At 42.6% G+C, this 15,117-nt stretch overlaps 1 protein-coding gene across 2 annotated transcripts in view; it reads left to right on the forward strand.

Annotated features, from left to right (window-relative positions):
• Positions 1-15,117, forward strand: part of TTI1 (TELO2 interacting protein 1) — a 51,511-nt gene that overhangs the window by 11,487 nt on the left and 24,907 nt on the right. For both annotated transcript variants that reach the window (XM_005858252.2, XM_014528959.1), the window contains exon 2: positions 12,262-14,596. In XM_005858252.2, coding sequence (XP_005858314.1) covers positions 12,298-14,596 — 2,299 coding nt within the window. In that variant the 5' untranslated portion in view covers positions 12,262-12,297. The remainder of the gene's footprint in view (positions 1-12,261; positions 14,597-15,117) is intronic.

Here is a 15,117-nt window from a genome sequence, read left to right on the forward strand (position 1 = left end):
TCTTGATTCTTACATAAGTTATTGATTTTTTTCATCCATTTCTTCTTGATTCTTGCACAAGTTGTTGATTTTTTCCTCCATCCAGTTTATACACTCTAGGACCCTTATTCTGAATTCTTTTTCTGACATAATGCGTGCCTCTGTTTCACTTAGCTGCTTTTCTGGCGATTCATCCTTTTCTTTCCTTTGGGGGTTTTTTTGTCTACCCATTTTTGGTCTCACCAACTCATCTAGATGTCGAGTCGTGCAGCGGCTGCTCCTTGGGTGGTAGTCATTCCTCGGGTTTTGGTCTCACCAACTCATCTAGATGTCGAGTCATGCAGCGGCTGCTCCTTGGGTGGTAGTCATTCCTCGGGCTGCAGTTTCCCCTCAAGTGGTCGCAGTAGTGGCTGCTCCTCAGTCGGCAATGGCTCCTCTGGTGGGTGCTGTTCGCAGCAGTGTTGTCTCCCCTGGCTGGTAGGTGAGGCTGCTCACCCCACTGCTGTTCCTTGGACAGGGGTGGGCTGATCATGAGGCTGCTGCTCTTCAGGTGGGGCGGGCTGAGCGCGGCTGCTGCTCCTTGGAGAGGTGCAGGCTGTTCACGTGGCTTCTGCTCCTCGGTTGGGCGCGGACTGCTCATGTGGCTGCTGCTCCTTGGATCGGGCTGGATGCACGCTGCTGCTGTTCCTCAGATGGGGCGGGCTGCTCGTGAGGCTGCCGCTTTTTGGACAGGGGCAGGTTGCTTAAAGGGCTACTGCTCCTTTTATGGGTGTGGGCTGCTTGTGCAGCTGCTGCTCCTCAGATGGAGGACGGGCTTCTTGCGTGGCTGCTGCTCCCCTCCTTGGATCAGTGTGGGCTGCGCAGGGCTGCTGCTCCTCAGATGTGGTCGGTCTATCTGTTCATGCAGCTGCTGCTCCTCGTACAAGGGCTGTCTGCTCGCATGGCTGCTGCTCCTTGGATGGGGGATGGCTGCTTGCGTGGCTGCTTCTCTTCGGGTGGGAGCGAGCTGCACGTGTGTCTGCTGCTCCTCAGATGGGGGCAGGCCGCTCACCCAGCTGCTGCTCGTCGGACAGGTGCAGGCTGCGTGTGTCTGCTGCTCCTCGGACCACTGTGGACTTGCGCAGGGCTGCTGCTCCTCAGACGTGGGTAGTCTGCTTGTGTGGCTGCTGCTCCTCAGACTGGGGGAGGCTGCTCGGGCGGCTACTGCTCCTTGAATGGGAGTGGGCTGCTTGTGGCGATGCTGTTCCTCATATCATTGAGTTTTCATCTATTATTTTCTGTTTTCAATTTCATTGATTTCTGTTTTGATTTTTATCACTTTCTTTTGCTTGCTTTGGTTTTATCTTGCTTGTTTTCTTCCAGGTTCTTGAGGTGAAAGTTTAGATAATTGATTTGAGACCCCTCCCCTTTTATAATATATGTATTTAGTACTATAAATTTCCCTCTCCCCCTGGGTATAGTTGTGCCCCACAAATTTTGATATGTTGTATTTTCATTGTCATTGGTTTCTATATTGTTGTTTTTATTTCCTTGAGATTTCCTTTTTGATTCATGGATTATTTAGACATGTATTGTTTTGTTTCCAAGTGTTTAGACATTTTCCTGTTATCTCCCTGGTAGTGATTTCTCATTTGATTCCATCATGGTTAGAGAACATACTCGGTATGATTTTAATTCTTTTAAATTTGTTGAGGTATGTTTTATGGTCCAGAATATGATCTATCTTGATATATGTTCTGTGGGCACTTGAAAATAATATTCTGCTGTTGTGGGTTGAAGTATCCCGTAAATGTTGATAGTATTGAGTTGTTATCCTTGTTGATTTTCTGTCTCATTGTTGAGAGAAGAAAGTTGAAGTCATCACCTATACTTGTGATCACCTATACTTTCAGTCTTACCCGTTTTTGCTTCACACATATTATTAGTCTAACACGGGGCACTGTTTCACAGGTGTTCTGTAGAGAACATCTATAAACAAAGTACTAAGTGAGTCTGGAGTAATTTGTGGAAGTATTTATAGGAAGGCTCCTTGATTCCCCTCTTCCACCTTCTGTTTTGTGTACTTATGGTTGTTATTTTTTAAATATGTTTTTATTGATTTTTAGAGAGAAAGGAAGGGAGAGACAGACAGAAACATCAATGAAAGAGAAACATCATCAATCAGCTGCCTCCTGCACACCCCTCACTGGGGATCGAGCCCACAACCTGGGCCTGTGCCCTGGCTGGGAATCGAACCATGACCTCCTGATTCATAGGTCTCTGCTCAACCAATGAGCCGCCGCATCAGCCAGGCATGTACTTAATGTTCTGCAGTACATCCCCTCCCCCATGGCAGGGCTAGACCCTCCAGTTAACTTTGTGTCTTCGTTCCCTCTTCAAGAGCTTAGCACAGTGTATAGCATGTAGTGTATGCTAAGGAAATATTTCTAGGCAGAAGGAAGGATGGGTAGGAAGCTACAAAACTTCAGGGTATGCTGGAGATTTAATGTTTATCTAGCTTTTGCTCATTTATTAAACAAACAGTGAGTCAGAACTGCTTGGCAGGCATTACACCAGATGCTGGGAAACCCACAGTAAAGCTGCAACACTAAAAAAGCATACCATCCTGTTGGAGAGGCACACAAATAAGCCAATCATTTTAACCCAAGGCAGTAGTCCTCCAGTGTACAATGAGCACTACTGCCAGATGGATTATTGCACAAGTACCTCTTTCATCACTTGACTCCTGTTCTTTGAAGACACCCAGTATGTGTAGAATGTATACAGTGCAGACTTCACACACCTGGTTAATCATCAGATTGACCTGAACTTTTAAAATAGATTCCCAAACATACTTGCCAGCCACCACCACCACCCTCACCCTCAGCCCCAGTATAGATTCTGATTCAGGAGATCTGGTGTAAGGCCCGGGAATCTGTACGTTGTTCCCCCTTGATTCTGATAAGCAGTTGGAGTGGGAACTTCTGGTATTGTGGAAAGAGTGCACACAGCCTTTGGCATCACACAGGCTTGAATTGAATTCCAGGTCTGACACTGCTTACTGTGTGCTTATGGGCATCACTTAGCCTCCCTGAGTCTTGTGTTACTCAACTTGTGGATGAGGAATTTACATACAAAAAAATTACGTGTGTAAAAAATACATAAGATTTTATGTACATTGCATGGCATATGGTGGGTGTTTTCAACAAGTATTAATTTTCTTCCTTCTACTCAAGAACTTATATTGGAGATTCTCATATCTGAACTCCTGTCTCTGAGATCTAAACCCAGCCTTCCCATCCATATGCTAGTTAATCAAAGCTAGAAGTTTTGGAGATCAACTTCTCCACCAAGTTTATTTTAAGATGGAGAAACTGAAATTGATAAAAATCACACAGCCAGGCACTAAAAGAGTGAGGACTAGAACCCAGATCATCAGATTCGTTTTCTTATACTCATTCCCTCCCTGTCCTGGAGACAGCCTAGAAGTGGGCTGGGTATAGCCAAAATCTAGAGCTATTGCCCCTCTGAGAATGCACCTAGTAAGATCTTCCCATAGTGGATCAGATCAACTATGGGAATAACTCAATCCAGCAGAAAAAGAGTGCAGAATATTTTTACCCAGAATCTGGTTCAGACATAGCTGATATTAAAGCTCTACCAATGAGAGAACCAGACCTTAAACTATGGCTATTGGTTCAACAAGCATTTACTGAATACCTGCTATGTGCCAGAAGCAATAAACAGACCTGTCAAACATCACTGCTTTCATAGAGCCTTGTATTCTAGTGAGGGACGAGAGACAATAAATAAATTGGTAGATCATCTGTTTTGACGGATGGTATTAAGTGCTATGGAGAAAATTTTAAAGGCAAGGAAAGGAGATAGGAAGTGTCAGGGTGGGGAGGAGTGAGGATAGGTTGCCGTTTTAAATAAGGGTGATCTGAGAAGGTTTTGCTCAGAATTCACAATTCGAAAGTGATCAGCCGTCACTCCCGGGTGAGTTGTGGCTCACTTGTCATGATGGCACCTCTGTTTGTCTCTTTGGCTTATTAGGTGCTAGGACTTTCCTTCCTTCTGGCCTTTGCTTCTGACAGGTATTTTACCTTGAGCAGTCTTCCCATACAGCCCTGAGTGTTTAGTCTCCCAACCCCAACACAGATTCTCTTGTCCAAATTCTTTTTTTCCCTCCCTTTTTCACGTCTTGATTGTATGATATAATAAGTATCTTGTGATCTACCATCCTATCCTCTAAGTGCCTGTAAAGATAGCAATCTGTACAGATTGCCCCATTTGTCTTCCCCACCAGCACCATGGCTCAGGGACCTTAATCCCTGTGAAGAGACAGAAAGAGGGGAGGAGGGGATAAGGCCGCCAGGGGGAATGGTTTCACTCATGCTCTATGACTCCCTCACCTCTCCTGGGACTACTTTCCACGACCACAGTAGAACACTAAACTAGGAAAGGTTTCGATGGCCACCAGCAATCAAGAACTGTGTATTCAGGCTTTGTTTCTTCTGTCACAGTTGAATTCTGGTTTGTTTTCTCTGCTCTCCTGGAGAATCAGTTTATTCTGAATGCTGCATCTCACGATCACTTTCTGGGCCAGAATGCCCCTGTTGCTGTCAGTTATATCAGCATCAAACTTTGCAGTACCACTTTGAATAATCAGAGCTGTATTTTATAGGAATAGAGTCTAGGACTCCTAAGGCTTTAAATCTCTAAACAATACCTTCTGTAATTGACATATTGTCACACAAGTGTGATTTCATGGCCATCCCATAAAGGTATATGATTGCCTTTTATAGTCATGTCAAAGTAGCAATTTGTTATACTGTCTTCCTCACAGAAATCTCTTTTATATATTTCCGAGCCTGTAATCCGTTCTTTTGAAGATTTTCAGTTGTGGTAAATCTTCATCTGTATAGTGTTCCATTGAGAAAATATACCACAATTTATCCATTTATCTACTACATCCACAATTTATCCATCATAGATTAGCATTTGGGTAGTTGTGGGTAGTGTATTCCAGAACATATCTTTTGATACATGTATGCATGCATTTCTGTTGGGTACGTGTGAATAACTGGAATTACTAGATCATAGAGCATACATATGTTCCTTTAGAAGAACAGATACACTCCTACCAGTACTGAATGAGAGTTCTGGGTGTTTTTTCTTTTTATCCACCCCCCCCCCTTTTTTTTTCTTGCTTAGCCCTTCTGGCAGGTATATAATGGTATTTTATTGTGGTTTTAAATTGTGTTTTCCCAACTGATGATGTCGAATGTCTTTTCATATGTTTATTTGCCATTTTGAATATCCTCTTTTGTGATATGTTGGTTCAAGTCCTTTTCCATGTTGGACTGTCTTTTTCTTCTTTCTTTTTTTGTTTGGTTTTTGGTGTGTGTGTGTGTGTGTTGGGGGTGGTGGGGAGGTTTTTAAGAGAAGGGGAAGAAAGCACTGGATGCCCTTTTTCTTAATGATTTATTTTTTAAATATATATTTAGAAAAAATATTTTATATTATAAATATAAAAATATATTATAAATATGAATATTTTGTCAGAAATCTAGGAAATATCTTGCCTCTCTGTATGGGTCTTTTCCCTCTCTTGGTGTCTTTTGATGAACACAAGTTCTTAATTTTAATGTAGTCAAATTTATCCTTTTTTTTTTAAGGGTCAGCACTTTTCTGTATCCTGTTTAAAAAATCTTTGCCCACTCCAAGATCACAAAGATATTTTTTCTGTTTTCTTTGGAAAGCTTTATTGTTTTATATTTTACATTTAAATTTGGTGTGAGATGAAATCAAGACATAATATATTTTTTCATGTGGACAGCCAAGTGACACAGCACCTTTAATTTAAAAGACCATTATTTTCCCCCAGTTCATTTTAGTATCACCTGCATCAGGTATGTGAATATATGGACTCTAGTTTATATTTGGGGGCTATTTCTGGACCCTTTTCTATTCAACTAATCTGTTTGTCTTTCTTTATGCCAATAACACACTGTACTGTCTTTAATTATTGTATACCTTTACAGTAAATCTTGAAATCAGATGGTATCAGAACTTACACTACCACAGCTTACCAATTTAATTCTTTCTTTTTTTCAAGATTGCCATTGCTATTTTAGATGCTTTGCATTCCCATATAAATTTGAGAATCATCTAGTTATTTTGTACAAAAATCCTGCTGGGGTTTTGATTGGAGTTATGTTGACTCTACACCAAGCATGTCTAACTCGCAGCCCGCAGGCCATATGTGGCCCACAATGAATATTTTTGCGGCCTAGGCAATATATAATAGTATGTAAGAAACGTTTTAATAAAAATTTCGTGGCTTAATTTTTACAATATCCTGTTATGCATAATTGTTAATAATGAACTACAACGTTCGCTAATGACTGATTACTATAATTCTGTTGCATTCATTTACCTTACGTACAGGTGCATCACTAATTTCTCTCCACTAATACTAGCAGCAAATATTTTAGCAGCCTATTGCCACGTCATTAGTCTTGTTCTGACTTGTTTGGTGTGTGCAACAGGAAATATTTCTCTTTCTGGAGAACAAGAAAAATAGGTTTATTTGCTTTGCGCTTATTAATTTGTGCAGTTATTCAGTATCTGGTAAGTTAATGTTCAAGAAAAAATATTAAATTTTATTAAAATGTTCTATTATTTTATGTTAACAATTACTCATTTATTTCAGCCCTTTGTATTCAGCATGTCTCTATCGAAATAAACCTACGTTTCTATGAAAATTGAAGCTTTTGTTTTTTTTGCGGCCCACATAAACTTAAACCTTGTTTATTTGGCCTGTGTTAGCCTTTGAGTTTGACATGCTTGCTCTACAGCAGTGATTCTCATCCGGGGTGACTTTTGCCCTCCATTGGACATTTGGCAGTGTCTGGAGACATTTTTTGATGTTGCACCTGGAGGGACAGAGGCCAATGGACAGGACAACCCTCCACCAACAAATAATTACCCATCCCCAAATGTCAGTAGTGCCTCTGTGGAGAAATTGAATTAATATCACTGTTTCGTTAGAGTTCCTGCCTACCATCTTACTACTTGTTTTCTGTTTGACCCACTAGTTTTGCTTCTGTTTGGTTTTTTGGTGGGTTTTTTTTTACCCTTTTTGGTGGGGATAAATTAATAATATTTGTTTAACTCATTTTTACTGATCTCTGAAGTTGCTAGGCATATATTTTACAGGGTTTTTTTTTGGAGCTTATTCTACAGATTTTATCGTGCATTTCTGACACGTTATAGTCTAATACAAATTATTTTACCACTTCCTGATACTGCTAGATTCTTAATAGGCTTAATTTCTTATATACTCCCCATACCCCTTTTGTGCATTATGCATTATTGTCTTGCATTTGGGGGAGATTATACACACACACACACACACACACACACACACATACTAGTGTCCCAGTGCTCAGATTCATGCACCAGTGGGGTCCCTTGGCCTGGCCTGTGGGGATTGGGCCAAAACCGGCAGTCTGACATCCCCCCAAGGAGTCCTGGAGTGTGAGAGGGCACTCTGCAAAGTTGCTGTCACTTGGCAGCTCCTGCGTTAAGCATCTGCCCCTTGGTGGTCAGTGCACATCATAGCTACCAGACAGTTGGCAGGTCACTTAGGCTTTTATATATATAGATATATTACAAAAGACATAATAATTACTGTTTCATACAGTAAATATTCTTTTATATTGATCTATTATATTGTTCTTCATTCCCTCCTACATATCCATATTTCTCTTTAGGCTCATTTTCTCCCTTAACTTTTCCTTTAGTGTGGACCTGATAGCAAGAATTCACTACGTTTTTGTCTAAAACATCTTTTTCAGTTTTGAACAATGTTTTATAGGATATAAAACTCAAGTTTTGTAGTTATTTCAGCACTTTAAAGATGTCATTCTATTGTCTTTTGGATTTTATTATTTCTGTTGAGAAGTTGTCTGTTGATTTATTGCTCCATTACTTTTAAGAGTTTTCTCTTTATTTTTGGTTTTCAGCATTTTGACTGTGAGGGAGTTATGTGCATTTCTTTCTCATTGTATTATCAACTTGAGTTTTGCTGAGCTTCTTGAATCTGTGGGTTGATCTCTTTCATTTGTTTTAACGTTTCTCAGTCATTTCTCCCCCAGCCTTCCCCCAGAAGTCATATATTTTGAGATCCCTGAAGACTGCAGATTTGTCCCTCCACTGAGCCACGCCATAATCCTGAGCTCATGTCCAGGATCAACAAATGCACCATGGGGGGAGGGGGGCGGGGGGAAGTAGCTCCTGATTATTGACTCACTCTCAACATTTCCCTCAATTAGAGTATTAGTCTATCATGTTGCTTCCACAACTATTTGATGCTTTAAGAAATGATTTTTGGAATTTATCTGGCATTTTTTCTAGTTGTCAGCAGGAATATTGGTCGGCCACACCCTAATATCTCCTGTTTGAGTGCAGAATATGTACAGTTGTTCTTGAGTGCTTGTCAGGTGCCAGATTTCCTTCTAGGCTGTAGGTATAGGTTTGTCCAGTCTAAAGTAGGTAAAACAGACATATAGAGAATAATACAGCATGCTATACCAGGGGTCCTCAAACTTTTTAAACAGGGGTCAGTTCACTGTCCCTCAGACCGTTGGAGGGCCAGACTATAGTTTAAAAAAAAACTATGAACAAATTCCTATGCACACTGCACATATCTTATTTTGAAGTAAAAAAACAAAACAGGCACAAATACAATATTTGTATTTGCATGTGGCCCGGGGGCCGTAGTTTGAGGACCCCTGTGCTATACTATAATAACGGTGCTTACAGTGTAAGAACAAAGGAGGTAAATGTGTGGGAAATTGCAAGTTTTATAATTTTACATGGTTACAGTTTCAAATTTAATGGGTGAAGCAATAGAGATGGAGTCAGTGAGATAGGTAGGGACCTGTGTGCCATGGTAAATAAGTGTTTTTACTTTTGGCAGGCTACGAAGAGCAGTTGAAGAATTTTGAGCATGGAGAAAGGTGATCAGATTTTTGTTTAGAATGATTACTTACATGTCATCATGAAATGTGGGCTCAAGAAGGACAGGCACACAAGGCAGGGAGCCAGAGAGGAAACCACTATGGTCAGTCCAACATTAAATAAATGATGATCATCAACAGATTTGAATGATGTTGAAGGGGTAGAATTGATAAAACTTAAGGGAATAGTGGAATTAAGAAAGCAGAAAGCCTAAGGTTTCTAGCTCAGGTGAGGACCATCAATCATAAAGAGAATACAGGAGCCGAAGCCGGTTTGGCTCAGTGGATAGAGCATCGGCCTGTGGACTGAAGGGTCCCAGGTTTGATTCCGGTCAAGGGCATGTACCTGGGTTGCGGGCACATCCCCAGTGGGAGATGTGCAGGAGGCAGCTGATCGATGTTTCTCTCTCTCATCGATGTTTCTAACTCTATCTCTCTCCCTTCCTCTCTGTAAAAAATCAATAAAATATTTTTTTAAAAAGAGAGAATACAGGAGAAAGAGCAGATAAGTAGTTTTAAACATATTGTGTGTTCCCACTCCAGTAGCTCTTTTACAGTTTTTGTCATATAATCCAAGAACATAATTCAGGGCACCCAAGGTTATCTTCTTGAAACTCCTGAGATGAATAGGAGCGATGCAGAGCCCAGGCCATTGCCTTCACCCTGCTTTAACTAGACCCTCTGATTTTATCTGTTTTACATGCTGAGCTTCCATTTAAACATTTTATTTGAAGAAAGTTTGCCATGCCAAAAGAAAAAAAGTTTTTGAGCAATATTCCCTTTCTCATTCATCTTCCCATTTTAGGTCTCTTCCTCTGTCGGTATACAGGTGATAATCCTCTCTCAAGCCTTACATATTGTTCTCTCACCTTCCCTGGTGAATATCTTGCCTGTTTATGGGGGTGAGGGAGGGGCACAATCCTTCATTTGCAGTTCTACTGTCTTCTAGTATCCATTGATGTAAATGAGAAATTCAAAGCCCGCGCTATTTGTTGTTTCCTCCTGAAAGCATATATTATTTTCTCTTTATTTTTTAGTGTACAGTAATTTTACCAGAATGTGACTAGGTGTGTATCCTTCCGTCTTTTCCGTCTCCATATAAATCTTTTTTTTTTTTTTTGTAGCTCAGAGAAATGTTTCTATTATTTATTTGTTTTAGCTCCTCCATCTGTTCCTTTGTTCCCTTCCAGAATCCCCAGCTATTTACATGTTAGTTCTCCCAGATCTGTTCTCTAGGTCTCACAATTTTCATCTCTATGTATTTCTGCTCAGAGTTTTAAGATAACTGCTTGATCTTCCTGGCCACTAATTGGGTCTCAGCAATTAGTCATCTTTTTTATTTCCCACATCAATTGCGGTGTGTGTGTGTAAGTGTGTAAAATCATGTTTTGGAAACTCTAAGAAATATCTTTTGTCTTGTAATTGAACTTCCTTTTTGGTCTTATTATTTTTCAAATTTTTGTCTGTCTCCTTTAGTGGTTCAGTTAATCTGAGATTCACCACCTCAGGGTGCTATTATTTCCTTTTCCTACTTCTGACAGCTAGGTCCCATTAAGTGGTTATCTTCCTTTTCTTCTACTGTTTCAACTACCCATGTTTCAGGCAGGGAATGGCAGAGCAGCTCTGGGTCATCAGTCTGTGAGCCGGTGCCAATGAGATGTCTGTAGTCCCTGGCCAAGCTTTCTGGCATCCACATCTGGCATTTTCCTAGCCTGGGATAGGGAATATATCAGCTTCTTCCCTCCACTGGCTTCTTGGGGGATCACAGAGACCAGAAGATATACTCCCAAGAAGCCTCACAGAGACCAACATCGCCCTTCCTCGCAGGGGTCCATGGAGCTCTGTGGACCATGCTCTCTCCAGGGTATTAAAGCCTGATTGTTGCCTTGGAGCCCTCTCCTGACCCAGGGGGACAGTTCAGCACCAGCTCTCTGGGCTGAGCAGGTCTTGCCCACAGCCACTAAGCATCACTTGCCTGTCAGTCCTAGTCACTGGGGCTCAATAGAGTTCACAGGATTGGAGATGGGGAGAGGCAGCAGAGACACTTTCTTGTCATCATCTGTTCAGAACCTCCCAGCAAGTAGAGCCAAAAAATATGTAAGTAAATAAAGAGTGAGAGAGACACCACCAGACTAGATGGTCTCTAAGCTTTCGTCCAATGCCAGCATTTTACAGTTCTACGCATTTATGGTCTCCAGTTTCAGCTCAGTACCCTTAGGCCACACTTTTATGTCTTCCCAGCATGCTCTGCTTCCCCAAAGGGAATATTTGAGACTTTTATTTCTCTCCTCAAGCCCTCTGCTTACCCTCCTTCTCGTTCACTGTCAGCCCATGACTTTGAATTTCTCCTCACAGAGAAAAGAGACTCTCATATTAAGTTGCTCAGCTCCCTCCGCTTACTCTTAAACCTGTCTCCTTTCATTGCCTGCCTGCCTGCCGTCCATCTTTCCATCCTGCTTGAATCTCTTTCTCCCATGATTTCTGTGATCATGTGCACTCCCAGTTTTTCCTTTTCTCTGGCCACTCTTTCGTTTTGCTTTTGCGTTCAGTCTCACCTAGTTCTGATTCTTCTCCCATATTACTGCTGGCTGCCAGGGCATCTTTTCACTGCATGAAGTTGATCATATCACCCCCTCCTTAAAACCTCGCTGTGACAAGAATAGGCAAAACTAATCCATAGTGATAGAAGTCAGAATAGTGGTAGCTCTGGGCAGGGGAAATGGGAAATGGGAGCTTTCCGGGGTGCTGGAAATAGTCTATATCTTGTTTTGGGTAGTGGTTACATGGGTCTCTACATACATAAACATTCACTGAGCTGTACATTAAGACTAGCGTATTGTACTCTGTGTATGTTATGCCTCAAGTTAGACACACACACAAACTTTCAGTGGTTCTCCATTATGATGACAGGTTAAAATCCAAACTCCTTAGACTAGCCCACAGATTTTTTTTTTTTTCATTCCTTCCTCAACTCTTGGCTCAAGCATCTTCCTGTGAATCCCATCCTGACTTCCCCAGGGTTATGACACATGGGTCTTCCACATTCACTTAGGGCTGTAAGCATAGGCCTATCCTAATTCTTAACAGACTGTGTTGTAACTGTCCATCTACTTCCCTCACTAGACTGGGGGCTCCCTAAAAATAGGAATCGTCTCTTCAGTTCCATTGTTCCCCTAGTGCCTTGTGTAGCGACTGGCACATACTAATAGACTCCCCTACATGTCTGCTGAGTGAATGAATGCAAGCTTACTTTGTATTTGCTTCCTTCCTCCAGCCTGCAGGATGCTTCCTCTGTGAGAGAAAGTGCACAATGGCAGTTTTTGATACTCCTGAGGAGGCCTTTGGCATCTTACGTCCCATCTGTGTTCAGCTGACAAAGACCCAGACAGTGGAGCACGTGGAGCAGCTGCAGGCACAGTTACGGACTGTGAGTGACTCGGCCCTCCAGGAGCTTCAGCAGTACATCCTCTTCCCTTTGCGGTTTACCCTGAAGACCCCAGGTCCCAAAAGGGAGCGCTTGATCCAAAGTGTGGTGGAGTGCCTCACATTTGTCCTCTCCTCAACATGTGTGAAGGAACAGGACCTTCTCCAGGAACTCTTTTCAGAGCTCTCCACTTGTCTATATTCCCCCAGCTCCCAAAAACCCGCCGCTGTGTCAGAGGAGTTGAAATTGGCTGTGATCCAGGGCCTCAGCACATTAATGCACTCGGCCTATGGGGACATCATTCTGACTTTTTATGAGCCCTCCATTCTGCCTCGTTTAGGATTTGCTGTATCTTTGCTCTTAGGCCTAGCAGAACAGGAGAAGTCAAAGCAAATTAAAATCGCTGCCTTAAAATGTTTGCAGGTTCTACTCTTGCAGTGTGATTGTGATGACCATCCGAGGTCCTTGGATGAGCTTGAGCAAAAGCAGCTGGGAGACTTGTTTGCTTCCTTTTTACCTGGAATCTCAACGGCACTGACCAGGGTTATCACAGGAGACTTTAAACAAGGGCACAGCATTGTCGTATCTTCCCTAAAGATCTTTTACAAGACAGTGGGCTTTATCATGGCTGACGAACAGCTCAGAAGAACCTCAGAGGTCCAAGCAAGGCCTATGGTGGAGCACAGAGTAGCAAAGCTGATGGTTCACAGGGAAGCCGATTGGATAAAAAATACTGGCGACAAGTTGACTATCCTTATTAAGAAGATAATTGAGTGTGCTTCAGTTCACCCACACTGGAAGGTGAGGCTGGAGCTGATAGAACTTGTTGAGGCCCTTCTTCGAAAGTGTAGTCAGTCACTGGTCGAATCGGCTGGACCCCTTCTGAAGGCTTTGGTGGGTCTATTAAATGATGAGAGTCCTGAAGTCCAAGCCCAGTGCAATAAAGTTCTGAGACATTTTGCAGATCAGAAAGTAGTGGTGGGCAGCAGAGCCTTTGCTGACATCTTGTCAGAAAACCTACATTCCCTTGCCACCTCTCTTCCCCGCCTAATGAACTCCCAAGATGATCAGGGCAAATTCTCTACTCTCTCCTTACTACTCGGTTATCTGAAACTCTTGGGCCCCAAAGTGAACTTTGTCCTCAACTCTGTGGCCCACCTCCAGCGCCTTTCCAAAGCGCTTATCCAAGTTCTAGAATTAGACGTAGCTGACATTAAAATTGTTGAAGAGCGGCGTTGGAATTCTGACCACCTGAGTGCTTCTCCCAAGACAGCCACACGGCCGTGGAGTCAGATTCAGAGGAGATACTTCCGCTTCTTTACTGATGAGAGGATTTTCCTGCTCTTGCAGCAGGTCTGTCAGCTTCTTGGTTTTTATGGGAACCTCCATTTGCTTGTGGATCACTTTATGGACCTGTACCATGAGTCCGTGGTTTACCGAAAGCAAGCTGCCATGATCCTTAATGAACTGGTTGCAGGGGCTGCTGGGCTGGAAGTGGAAAATCTTCATGAAAAACATATTAAAACAAGCCCAGAGGAACTGAGAGAGATCGTGACATCTCTCCTTGAAGAATACACGAGCCAAGAAAACTGGTATTTGGCCACTTGTATTGAAGCTGAAGAAATGGGAGAGGAGCTAACTATGAAGCAGTCCGGCCTCCAGGCCATCACATCTGGTGCACACACCTGCCAAGTTACATCTTTTCCAGCCTTCTCAAAGCCAAGTCCCACTATCTGCTCCATGAACAGCAACATCTGGCAAATATGCATCCAGTTGGAAGGGATCGGCCACTTTGCATATGCACTAGGAACAGACTTCCGTTTGCTCTTGATGTCAGCCCTCTATCCAGTCCTGGAGAAGGCTGGAGACCAAACCCTGCTCATTAGCCAGGCCGCTACCAGTGCCATGATGGACATTTGCCATGCTTGTGGCTACGACTCCCTACAGCAACTGATCAACCAAAATTCAGACTATTTGGTGAATGGGATCTCTTTGAATCTGCGCCATCTGTCTCTGCACCCCCATACCCCAAAAGTCTTGGAAGTCATGCTGAGGAACTCTGATGCTAGCCTGCTTCCTTTGGTGGCAGATGTGGTTCAAGATGTCTTGGCCACCCTGGACCAATTTTATGATAAGAGGGCTACGTCCTTTGTCAGTGTTCTGCACGCCTTGCTGGCAGCATTAGGTACATTGAGAGCCCCCCTGCCCCCCGCTTTTTTTTTTTTGGTGCCCTTAACCAGAATCGAACCTGGGACCCTTCAGTCCGCAGGCTGACGCTCTATCTACTGAGCCAAACTGGTCAGGGCGAGAGCCCTTTTTAATGCTGTTGTTTTTTTTTTGGGTGGGGAGGGGGGGACTGGAATCCTTATTTGCTTAATCTTATTGTTTTCTTTGTGGTTATGCTGTGGAGGACATTATTTGAGTATTATTTGAATTTGCCCAGTTTCACATGTTATGGTCACATACTTTTAATAATCTCTACCTTCTATTGAGCTCCTGCTCTGTGCCGGGGACATGAACCCTGCAGACTAAATGTAAATATTATTTTTGTTTTGCAGATAAGAGCTAAGGCTCAGTGAGATCCTACTTAGCCAGGGTCACACAGTTAATAATGAGAAAAGTCAGGATTTGTGATTTTTTTTTTCTTTTCAATATACCAAGCTGCTCCTAGCAATACTTAAGAATGAGCAGTATCTATGCAATAGC

This window comes from Myotis brandtii, unplaced genomic scaffold (genome assembly GCF_000412655.1).
Source record: "Myotis brandtii unplaced genomic scaffold, ASM41265v1 scaffold1163, whole genome shotgun sequence".
Lineage (NCBI taxonomy): Eukaryota > Metazoa > Chordata > Mammalia > Chiroptera > Vespertilionidae > Myotis > Myotis brandtii.